This window comes from Cynoglossus semilaevis, chromosome 3 (genome assembly GCF_000523025.1).
Source record: "Cynoglossus semilaevis isolate Cse_v1.0 chromosome 3, Cse_v1.0, whole genome shotgun sequence".
In the NCBI taxonomy this organism is placed as follows: domain Eukaryota; kingdom Metazoa; phylum Chordata; class Actinopteri; order Pleuronectiformes; family Cynoglossidae; genus Cynoglossus; species Cynoglossus semilaevis.
In genome coordinates this window covers 10,004,260-10,017,133 of record NC_024309.1, presented here as the reverse complement: position 1 = coordinate 10,017,133, position 12,874 = coordinate 10,004,260, and the positions used below count along the sequence as shown (strand labels likewise).

The window sequence follows — 12,874 nt, the reverse complement described above, 5'->3', positions numbered from 1 at the left end:
AAAAAGAATTTAAATTATTTTTTATTTTTTCCCCCTAAACCCTGCTGCTGATGGTTCAGGTTGGAGTTTATTCTGCTGACGACGGCCTCCTTTAATCACACTGTATATGTTCACATCATGTTTGATTAGCTTTACCGACTTCTTAACTTCTGTCTGGGAAACTTCACCTGCAATACTGTCCTTAACAAAGAAAACAATTATTTTAGAATAATGTGTTTTAATAATGAAGGGTTTTCTTTCTCTAATTTCTGCTTTCTTTTCTTTCCTCCTTCCTTCCACTCCTCCTCCACCTCTCGCCTCCTTTCTCTAAACTTCATCCATCTTTTCCTCTTTAATTCCTCTCCTTCCATCTTTCTCTTTCTCTCCATCGTTCCATTCCCCTCCCACTTTGCTGGAGTCGCTCTAAAAATAAAAGCCTCTCAGACGCTGATTGATTGGAGGCTCTCAGAACTCCTGCGGTGGGCGAGAGACCGAGAAGTGGAGAGAGAGAGAGAGAGAGAGCAGGAGAGTGAGAGAGAGGAAGGTAGAGAAGGAGGCGTAACGGAAGAAAGCGAAGCGATGGAGACGGAGAGAAGGAGCAGAGAGAAAAGTTGCAGTGACTGTAATTGGTTTTGTTCATGTTGTGTTTAATAACGGATGTAGAGAAGGAGGAAGAAAAAAAACAGGAGAGAGAGAGAGGAGAAGAACAAAAAAAGGGAGGAAAATCAGAAAGAAGAAAGAGAAAACAGGAAAATATAAATCTGAAGTATTATCTCCCTGCTGGTTTAAAACAGAGCAAATCATTTGTAGTACAACGTTTCTTCGGAGACTTGACTTCACAGAACAGTCACAGAACCGACCTATTTATTTATTGTGTGAGTAATGCTTTAGACCTTCAAGCTGAAGTTAAAACGAAGCTTTGTCTTTCACCGTCTCTCCATGTAAGGATTTAGACGAAAACATAATGATAAAATGAAATGTTCACGTAGTAGAAGGAGAACAGACGGAGAAATCAAAAAATGTTTATGAAATGTCAAAAAGCGGACTGTGAAGTGAAGTGAAGTCAGGACGTTTCCGTCTAGACACAGAGATGTGTCTTAAAGCCTGGATTTACTGAGAAGACACGGATGAAGGTCTGGAACTGAAGAGTGAAAAAAAAAGTCTTGACTTTCAGACCAAGAAAAGCTAAAGGAAGATGAAGATCATCAGGTCTGAGGAGACTCCACTGAAATGTCTTCGTCCGTAGAGATGATGACTAATGTTTGCAAAAAAAAGGGACGGAACACAAAGAAGACTGACCCTGCAGTGAAACACAGACGTTTGGAAACTCTGCGAGGGTCCGACACAACGATGACCTGACTCTACTGTGAACCTGAAGTAAAGAACTATGTCCTGAAACAGAATGGACTGAGAAACCTGGAGAGATTTTGATCTGACTAAAACAAAGCTGATCCATTAGAGCTCCTGATCTGTGGGTCAACACTTCAGCCTCGTCGTGTGATGATTCATTAAAATCACTTTTAACCAGAGCTTTTGTCTCCGACGTTTTCCCCGTTCTGTCATGACTTTCTCTGTAGAAAGTGTTTCTTAAAAACATCACAGCAATTAAAGAACCGGCAGAGGAGGAGGGACGGACAGATGGAGAGAGGGAGATTAAAGAGAGGACGGTTGGAAAAGTCAAAAGTGAGAGTGACACAGGAGAGACGAGGAGTGGGAGGAAAATTAAAGTGAAGACGACAAATGGACGACGCGTAGGAAAAAAAAAAAACCCACAGATGAGATGAGGTTAGAGAAGAAGAGGGAGAGAGTCAGTCCTCCTACGGCTGATTTATTCACTGGATGCTCTTTGATTCCGGCTCAGACAAAGTTCCAGGGAACACTTTATACCTTCTGACAAAGACAGATAGTTTCCTGTGAGCTGCAGCCACATTAGAATGTGGTTATATACAGTGTTTGTGTATTGTTGTCAGTGCAGTGAGCGCCCCCTAGTAATAGAAACAAACTGAGACACAGAGCCTCAATTTAGTAAAAACATTGCTGCCAAACTATTGAGAGCACAACAATGTAACCTGTTTTTAACCTTTATTTATGGACGAGAATTGTGTGTTTTTATTGTGGATAATGCAACAGTTTTTCACCCCTAATTCTTTGTTGTTAATTTTCACAGTTTTGAGTGTGATTTCAGTCTATTTTTGGATTTTATTTTTCTATTTTATTTTCATTTTTGGACAAAATTTGAGTTATTTCTAGGCTAATGTTTAGCTATTAATTGCTTCTTTCATTCACTTAACTTATACTTATCCTGTATTCTTGTCTAACATTTTGGTTTGTTAGAGGTAAATTTAATCTTAACTATTACTATTTTTAAATACACATATTTTATGCGAATGTTAAATGTTTGAGTGTGCTCTTGCTGTTTTGTCCATTCAGGCTGCTGTAGAAACATGTGTCACTCACCACCTGCAGCAAAGCCAGATACCCCGCCCCCACGTTGTCGAAGTTAACCTTGACTTTGCTCCAGTAGTAGAGTGAAGTGTCGTTATGTGCCAGGCACTCAGTCTTGTTGTTGATGTCACCAGCGTCGTAGACCTGACCCGTGCGGTTTATGCAGCGGCCAAACTTTCCTGCGAACAGGTTCACGCCCATGATGCTGAATATAAGCCAGAAGATGAGACAGACCAGCAGCACGTTCATAATGGAGGGGATGGCTCCAATCAAGGCATTTACCACCACCTGGACACGAGACCAAGAGGAAGGAGGTTAGAGGACGGATGCATGGACACGGAGAAAAACACAGCAGTGCATCCTGGTCATTTGGACTAAAATTAGATTTGAAATTTAATTCATCGCAGCAGACCAGGAATATTAAAGTTATGGATTCAATGTGAGACATCGACATGGCTAGCTAATATGTGTGTATTCTGCTTCATATACAGCGACCATTTACTGATTTTCTCTATGGACTTCTCAGTGACAGACTGACCATTTTGCAGACTCCAGTTTCCTGTTGGTAAAAGCTGTTCACGTAATTTTGTAGAATATTGTAGACGCAAGCTGACGTGGCTAACATCGAGGTGAGCGTTTTGTAAAACTGCTCACTTTTGGTACAACAAAGTCTGTAGAGAAAATCAGCATTTTTAGCCTACTGGGACACTAGCTGCTGGTCAACTGCTGCCTCGTGTGGTATTACTGTGTCACTGACATCAATCTAAACAAAGGTTTTCAAATTCCGATGTCACAAAAATAACGCAACTGAACTCAGTGAAGGCGGCAGCAGCAGATCAACAACCTTTGCAGTTTGTGCTCTGATATAAAACTGCTGATTTTCTCTGTGGACATTGACAGACTGAGTGGTAGGAACTTATTTTTTGTGGAAAAAAGTCTAAATACCAGTGAGGTAAAGCAGAGAACATATTCTGAAGATATAGTACTTTAGTTGTCATAGATTTCTTTTGAGTCAGACTTTTCTTAAGTTGATGAAATGTGAACTAAACTTTTGGTTTTATTTGTTTGTTTGTTGAGACTATTGTTTATTTTTGAATAAATCAGACATTTTTACAGATAAATGTTAGTTTCAGGGAAACAACGACATGACTGTGGTTACAAAATATTGGGTTTGAAATACAGTAAATTATGTATAATTCACACAGACAGTGAACGCAGCACGACTCAAACACAGCCAGCCTTGACTGTGTACCCACAGTGCACCTCTTCTACCCACAATCCCCTGCTGTGTGAGCAGTGTGGCTCAAAGCGCTTTTTTTGGTCCAGTTGGAGTTTTAGATGCTCCTTTATTTTATTAAGATAAAATTTAACCCATTGCAAGAGTTTTTGAGATATTACGGACATAAGCTAATGTCGGTGTTATTATCAGAGATGTGTGTAGCAGCAGGGGGCGCCGACAATACAGTGTTGGGCATTTGTGACACTGTCACTAACACTGATTAATGAAAAGGACAAACAGTTTCCTAAAAGAATAAACAAAAACAACGTAGCTACTTGATTTAGCAAGTAAACGGAGTTTCATCTGGAGAGAAAAAAAAAACACCTGAAATTAACCAATAAGAAAGAAGAAATACTGACAATCCTAAGAACTGAGACCACTGTAAAAAAAAAGATGGATTATAAATACACCTGGGCAGACTGACATTTACATGTAGCGCTAGGGCCAAATTAGCATGCTAATGCTATCCAGCTAATGTTTTCAGTAACATTAGCATGCCTGTTAGCCATCTGTCTTATTCCACTACTCCTGGGATAACTGTACAGCAGTTCCTCTTTTAATGTTAATAACAACCACTGCTTTACATTTTAATGAAACTGTGTCGTCAAAGTTTTTTTGGTAAGCTAATATTGAGCTTATTAAAGAGAGCCAAAAAATGAAAATTTCATATTCGGCAATGTTAGCATTTTCTACTTCTGTATTTACACGCCCTTTAGACTTGGGTGAATACCAGCGCCACCTGCCTGCCCGCCTGCCCAGGTGCATGTCTGTTAGCAGCAGTAATACTGACTCTTACCCTCATTCCATCAAACCTGGAGAGAGCTCTGAGCGGCCGCAACGCCCGTAGCGTCCGCAAGGATTTGATTGCTGCCAAGTCCGAATAACCAAGTGCGTTGGCTGTCAAACTGACCAATGAGACCTGAAGTAGAGGAAGAGAGAGAGAGGGAGAGAGAGAGAGAGAGAGAGAAGGAAGAAGAGGACCAAAGTCGGAAGGGAGAAGGAGGAGAAAAAAAAAAGAGAAAAAGAAGCGGGAGAGTTAACTTCCATCCTGTAAAAAATACAGACTGAGGAAATAAAGGAGGAAGAGGAGAAGGCGGAGTCTGACTCAGTGATGGGCGGGATTTGATTCATGAAGAGTCTGAACTGTAAATAGAAAAAAATTTGGTTATTTATCTGCTGATTCCTGAAAAGAAAAAAAAATAAAGTGAGTTCCGTTCTGCAGAACCCGTGCTGTGGAGATAAACAACGTTAGAGAGTAACCTGCGTTTTTGCTCTGCGTTAGTTAATACTGTTGTTTAGTCTGTCCCAGTTCTAGTGGTAGTGAATGTGAAGGTCGGTCTGTGAAAGTTCACTTCTACCTCAACAAGCCTAAGACTGTGCAGCGTTGTCACATGACTGCCAGTAGGGGGCGGGGGGGAACCACAGAAACAGGTTTTACCCGCTGGTCTTTTCCAGTGGGTTACCGTCGTCTGTAGACCGTCGTCTGTAGACCGCCCACTCTCCCATACCAAATGTCTACAGAGAAAACCAGTGATTTAACGTCACAGGACAAACAAAAGCATCGTCTACTGCCGTGTCAGCGGTTATTCCAAAGGTGACACTGTTGTGACTTTGGTGATTAAAGTCCTCCTTTCAGAGTCACGTCAGTGACACAACGTAACCACACGAGGCAGCAGTAGACCAACAGCTTCTTTGTTCCCCTGAGGTGAAATAATTGGTTTTCTCTATGGGTTTCGGTGTGGGGGAGATAGTGGTTTATAAAGTATCTTTTGTTTTTGTGTAAAGGCAGAACATATTCTGAACACACTGTACATTCACAGATGTAGTCTTAGGCAGGTGGGGGCAACAGTGAAGTCAGCACTGACTACAAACCTTCACCTAATCAACCACCACTCTTCAAAACAAAACAAACCCAAATCTATCACTTTACTCTATTTGAAATGAACTAAAAATAATTACGTTGAGGGAATAACTATTGGAAGGATTTTTATATTGTATATAAACAGCAGCAGCAGCGCTGAGACCGCGTCAGGGGACTGAGCCCCACGGGTTGCCGAGGCGGGTTCTCGGGTCAAAGGATCACACGGACCCCTGGTCATTGCCGCTTCTGGGCAAGCTGAGCCGGGTCTTACCCTGATACCAGCGAAGCGGGCCACAGCCCGGAGAGGCCGGAGCGCCCGGAACGTCCTCAGCACCCGCATGGTGGTGATCTGGTCCACGGAGACGTAGTGAGCCAGAAGACCCAAGACTGAAATCTATAGAACGTGGTCACACATTTACTGAGCGGGTCTCACACAAACATACACACACACACAGACACACGTCACACATGCCGTCAAAAATCTGTAGGAGCCACAGAAGAACATGAACGGTTGAAGATCTGTCAACATCTAGCAGTGAAATCTCTTCAACATGTCATTACTGAGTGAGTATATGGTTACCTCCATGTCTTCATTAAAACCAAAATGTATTTAGTTTCAGATTTGGTGCATGGTGATCCAACATGTCCGCCTCCTTAGCAATTGCCCACTCACTGAGTTTCACACAATTTAAAAACAGGCTCATTCAAATAATGCATCGTTTGTGAAATGAGGTTGATTTCCATATTTGTTTTTGTGCAATGTCTTTACAATGACAATAAATGATGAATTAAAAGTTTTGATATGAAAAAAAAAAGATCGGACGTTACTTACGTCAACAATAAGAAAGTCCAGCCAACACCAGTAGTTAGTGAAGTATTTTTTGAATCCGTAAGCAAGCCATTTCAGGATCATCTCCAGAATGAAGACATAGGTGAAGATCTTGTCAGCGAATTCCAACACCACCTTTATAACCCTCCTCTGGTCAATGTAGATGTCCTCGAAGGCCTGCAGGGGGCGTAAGTAGGTTCTCAGCGAGAGCTGAATAAAATACAGTTTTAAAAAAAGTGAAGAAATTGACGTTTCTGACCAGAGCTCCAGAGCTGAGCAGGATCATGAAGATTATGAAGGATTCGAACCAGCTGTGTTCTACAATCTGGTAACACGTTTTCCTCATCCTCCACCAAATCTGACCGAAGCCCACCGTTGTGTCAATGTCGCAACAGCGACACCTGGCCACGCATACTGTGGGTGAGAGAAACAGAGAATGAGAGATTTAAAAGGCTTGGATTGTGTTGTTTTTTTTTAATTCAGCAGATTCAAACTCCCACTCTCCCGTCACCTCCACACGTCTGGTTTCTCCAGCGCTAACAGCTACTTCTCAAACACAATCATGTCTGTGAAGACAAGCAGTGACCTGATGCTGACTCACTGCACCACCCAGAGGAAGGTTCCCCTGAGTGACTGGTCCACTGAGTGATGCTGAAGTGGCCTACAGCAAAGCATGATGGGAACTCAGCGTAGCTAACAGAGGGCGACAGTAACTGGCTGAAGAATAACGTCTCAGCCGGAAGATGAAGTCATTCGTCAGATTAAGATTTTTCATCGTTTTTGAGTAAATAAAATGTTCGCTACAAGAAGTCGATCTCTGAGCAAAAACTGAATAAAAATACCTGAAAATACTGTACGTTTCCAAACGTAAATCTCTGATAATTAAAATGTATAAATTATAAATATTACGATAATTAAATGTATTTTTAGTTATCATAAATAAGGTTTTTTATTGGTAGCATTGTCCACTTCTACTGCACAGAGGGGGGCGCTAATTCGTCAACAGGTCAACACAACTACTGTTCAGTAGTTTAAGTAAAAACCAGAAGGGCTTTCCTAACACACACACACACATTGACACACTGACAGATACACACTCAGGGAGATAATAAGTGAAGCAGCATCTGATCCGGTGTCAGATGACCCCAGGCCTTGTTGTGATTGGATTAGAGCAGCTCTGTTTGTCTCCATGGCAGTGTGGAGTGAAGCCGATCACAACCTCAATTACAGTCAATGTTGGTTTGTTTTTGTTTTGTTTTGTTTTTAAGAACTGCTCAGGTTTTGATTCCTTCCTTCATGGAACATTTTTTGGATTTAATGAATCTTGAAACAAGTAAACACTTGATCCTCAGATCCTGTGTTAAGTTGTTTGGTCTTTTGCTACAGACTTCAAACTCTTCAGTTTAGTTTAATATTAGATTTAAAAAATAAAAAAAACGGAACCATGTTTTCATCTGTTGCGGTGGAAACAGATCAGGATGAAACAGCTTTAGAAACGTTTCTGTTTCCAGCAGAACACCCGAGAACGGAGTGTCTCGTCTGAGGGACCACCTCCACTCAGGCAGAAACACACACACACACACACACTCACACTCTCTCTCTCACACACACAGATATTTCCTCTCAATCTCGTGTCATGCAGCATCACAACATTAACCAATGAGCTGGCATTTAGACGACTAATGAGGCAGCAGCTAATCTAATGACTGCTGTCAGCACATCAGTGTGTGTGTGTGTGTGTGTGTGTGTGTGTGTGTGTGATTGTGGGTTTTTATTTTTCAGTATATAATGGGATTTCTCTAATGTATGTCATTTAATGATGAACTGTATCTGTACCTGCAGTCTGTGTGTGTGTGTCTGTGTGTGTGTGTGTCTTCCTACTGAATCATATTATTGAAACTACAGGGTAACTAGCGTTACCACTGTTGACCAGCAGGGCCTGTTGACAAAAACCTCAGTCCTAAAAAAATGAACCTAAAAAGCCATAAAGTCGTACAAAAATAATTATTTCAGCAAAATTAAAATAGGAAATCATTTCTTTTTTTACCGTTCAAGTTTTTTCAAGTATTTTTTTTATGTGGTTGAATTCAAACCTCTTGAAGCTGCAGTTGATCATGTAAACCCAACGAATTGGTAATAACAGATTTAATTTCAGATTTTAATTTGTTCATCAGGTTTTCTAACACCTCGTTGGTCTGGCAGAAAATAAAATGGAGACGTTTGGATTTGAAGCACCTGAAGAACAAAGCAAACAAGACCACAAAAACAACAACATGGGATTTGTCCTGAACTTCCAGATGGCATCTTTGTCTCAGCACAAACTGCAACTGCCGACGCTGAACATTCACACGCATGTGCACACGCGCACACACAGCTGGTGTTAGGCATCTTTTTTTGGCCTATTTCTGCAGCGGCAGCAGCTGCACATTCGCAGGAATCCCTGCTCCACAAAAATGTTCACACAGAGCTGTGTCAGCGAACTGCTGGTTCTGGTCCAGATCTGATCCGAGCTGAAACCGCTGTCAAAGAACCGGGTCAGAAGGGGACGTGAGGACAGAGCAGCGTGATGGTCTTTCTCCATGTTAAATAAACTTGAATGACATCAGCCTGACTGTTTGGGAAGATCGCACATCAACAAGAGTGAGAAAGTGTTAGCTTTAAAACTGCTCGCTCCTCTTAACCAAAATCTGTGATTTTAGCTCACTGGGACACTGGCTTACTGCTGCCTCGTGTGGTCAGTTTGTATCACTGAGGTAAATCTGATCAAATGATTTCAAACGCCAAAGTCAGAGAATCATTTCTTTGAACTTCCTGTTGGACTTTAACCACTCGTGTGCCTTCACATAGGCTTTCCCAGACCATATGACCTCATCACCAGGATGTCTACGGTGGGTTTTTTTCCTGTGTGATCATTAACAGCAGTGTTTCCTGCTCACTGCTCCCTCTCCCTGTCAGGAAGACAAAGTACATGTGGTGAGTTGCAGCTAATTATTCTCAAGACAAGAGAAGAAGGTCGAGCTAACGAGGGAAGATGTTCAGTGCTAACGAGACTCCACGAGGATCTTCATCACCCAGATAAAGGTCAGGGTTTTTACCTGATACGGTAAAAAAGAAAACAACATGTTTGGTTTGCAGGATGTTACAGCTGTTAGAGGAGGATCATGGGAATTAAGGGCTGGTATTCAAAGGAGTGTAAGCAACCATTCATGTAGATATAGGAGGATGTTGTTTTTATTGCAAACCAAATGTAGATTTCTATCCCTGTGTTGTGCTGAAAAATGCTTAAAGGTCCAGGTACGAGCACTTTAAGTAAAAAATTTGCTGAAAAATGCTTAAAGTTCCAGGTAGGAGCACTTTAAGTAAAAACTAATGAATAAAAACCATTTAATGTGTAAACTGTTCATGTTAAAAATGAAAATGACCTTTATTTAATAAGAACTTTCTAACATAATAAACCAACTGGGTGTTATCAATTATTTAATAGTAATTAAAAATCCTGTTACAACATTTCTAAACTTCACATTTTTGGTAAATTACCAAAACTGTATACAGAATTTCTTGTCAACTTAAGTAACATGTATGTTATTTTGTTAATGTAATTGCATTTTGTGGTCATACATCAAAAGTAATAGTAATTATAACAACTATTTAACATAAATTTAGTGAAATTGAATAACAAAAAATAAATAAAATCTAAATATTTAATGTTGCATACTTAACTATTTTTAAAATAGTTTCAGCCAATAAGGAGTATTTGTATTACAATATAAAGTATAATATCTACACTCTCTATATATTATATAACATATATACTTTAATAAGATCAACAAAAGTATCTATGATTTATATATTTTAGACAGTATATCCATATACCTAAAGATCGTTTCATTATTAGCTCTCGGTCACTGTTCAATTCCGACTCTGGTTCGTTCACAATTATGTACGTAAGAAGTGTCGTCATCTGCATAGAGACGCACACGTGAGAATGTGACGCTAAAGTACGTCATACTCAGCTTACATTTAAAGAAACAGGATTTCACTGTCTATTGGCTGCTGTTAATGACCAAGCTGCCCCCCTCCGCTCGCTGCTGTGAATGCACTCCCTCTTTCCTGAGACAAATCTCTGAGGCACCAACAGGAAATAGGCTGAGTCAGGAAAGGAAACAGCTGTTTTGTTTTTTGTTTTGTTTTTTTTGCTGCTGTTTTCACCTGAGTTTGTCGCTGAAGGAACATTAATCTCAGGCTGAAAGGACTGGGGCAGGTGAGGTGGTGGAGAAGGAGGAGGAGGAGGAGGGGGTGCACCACCAGTACAGTTAGAAACAGAAGGAAAAACGCCTTCATGGGGGTCAGCAAAAAGAAAAAAAAAATTGAAGGGCTGGCATATTTACTTAGTGCACAAGCTGCAGATCATGAGGCATGTCAACACAGCAGGAAGTGGAATTTGAAGAAACAATCAGGGGGAAAACGTCTTGTTTTACCCAAAAACCACTCCTTGAGTTTCATCTGTTCATCAGTGCTTCATGATGCTAATATCTAATTAGCCAGTCACATGGCAGAAATGTTCTTAACCAGTTGTTGACATTGAAACCAAGCATTAGAACCAAGATCAAATCTTATCTAGAGTTCACAGACGTGTTCACCAACAAAAAACAACAACAACATCTGAAATATTTACTCGTTCCAACGTTCTCCCAGAGAAGAACAACCATGAAGACATGTTCAAACTTGAACAACAGTAAATCACACCTCATCTCACACACAATCACCCAGTCCTAACAGTTCAATCCAAGAAGTTTGGATTGCTTGATGCTACATTTAGATGAGCTTATGTGGCCAATGACAGTGATGTAAATATGACGCTGTCATGTCAATAAGGACCGCCCTCCCTGACGTTTGCTACAAAGAATTTAAATAAAAGTTCTGAAAACTCACCGTCCGGGAAACAGTTCTCAGGGTCCAGGGCTTCTTCTGGTACCTCCGAGAACTCGTCCTCTTCTTCTCCAGGTTTCCTGAGGTCCACAGTGCTGCCCTCTGATAGGCTGATGTCTTCTTTCTGTTGACAAAAACATACATTCATCATCAGCTAGCCTTATTTAACACTTGTGTTTTTTAAAATATTGTTTCTGAAATGTTTAACATGACGATGGTGTGATCGAACAGAATGACAAGACTCAATAAATTTAATTTTAAAAAACACTTTTTTTTTCAAATCAGTGGTTGGAGAACACAGAGGTCATCAAGCTGCTGGTTCTATGCTGCCTTTTGTGGTCAGTTTGTGTAATTGCGGAAAATCTGAACAGGCAACATCAAAATTAAAGACTGGAAATCCTTTTGTGGTCAGTTTGTGTAATTGCGAAAAATCTGAACAGGCAACGTCAAACTCTTATACTTCAAAATTAAATACTGAAAATAAGAAAACAAACAAACAAAAAACAACATAAACCCAAAGAACACAGTGACTTAAAAAGCTACAAATACAAATGTTACAGTCTGTAGAACAAAGGAAAATATGACAGAAAAGCTATCGTTAGGAGGACAGTGAATACACCTGCACCACGGCTGTTTTAAAGGTCCCCGTGTGCTGAGCATCTTGGGACTTGAACTTTTACGAAGGGACAAAAGAGACAGATGGAGGAGAGAGGAAGGGTTTGTTAAAGGAGAGGACGGAAATGTGAGGGGAATTTGGCAACTTTGGTTAAAGAAAGACACAGCAGGTGTGTGTGTGTGTGTGTGTGTGTGTGTGAATGTGGACAGGTGAGCTTATTGCTTGAGTCAACAGCTCATGAATGCACTCACATTCTGGAAACAGAGGCTGGCTGCTCCAACACACACAACCAAACACACACAACCAGAACCCCCCACACACACACACACACACACACACAGACAAGCGAAGCCAAACAGAAAAGAATACAGACCCAATCTCTCACAGACACCCACACGACTAAAGGTCTAAATGGCAAACACACACACACACACACAGAGCAGTCTTTGGGCTGACACTTGTCATCTATAATGAGTGGTTTAAATGTATTTCTATTCATAGTCTTTTGTGCTGCAGAGGGAAACTGAAGGCACTGAACCACACTGTATAACACACACACACACACACACACGTAATCTGATTACCCTGCAGATTACTGCAGTTAATCAGTGTTGCTCAGTATCACATCACTTTCATTTGTAATGTGAAACTTCTGATCAAATTTACTCTCCAACACCAGGGTCCAGAGGGAAACACCGAGGCTGTCGACCCAACGCTGCCCCCATCTGTCCATTCGTGACGTCGATGTTTGTGAAATATTTCATTTAGGTTTACATCAGTGACACTGACTGACCACACGAGGCAGCAGTAGACCAGGTGCCAGCTCCGATGTGTCGGCTTTACAAACTTCAGTTTGATTTTGAAACATGGTGAGAAGTGGAGGAGATAAGACTGAAAACCCAAAAGTCGACAACTGAGTGAGTCGTTTTCTGAGTT

General features: G+C 40.9%; 1 protein-coding gene across 1 annotated transcript in view; it reads right to left on the bottom strand.

The window, feature by feature from the left end:
• The window catches only part of LOC103377201 (sodium channel protein type 4 subunit alpha-like), an 81,570-nt gene that overhangs the window by 7,375 nt on the left and 61,321 nt on the right, over positions 1 to 12,874 (bottom strand). The window contains 5 exon segments of the mRNA XM_017031562.2: positions 2,437 to 2,712; positions 4,500 to 4,622; positions 6,397 to 6,570; positions 6,653 to 6,807; positions 11,326 to 11,446. Coding sequence (XP_016887051.1) covers positions 2,437 to 2,712; positions 4,500 to 4,622; positions 6,397 to 6,570; positions 6,653 to 6,807; positions 11,326 to 11,446 — 849 coding nt within the window.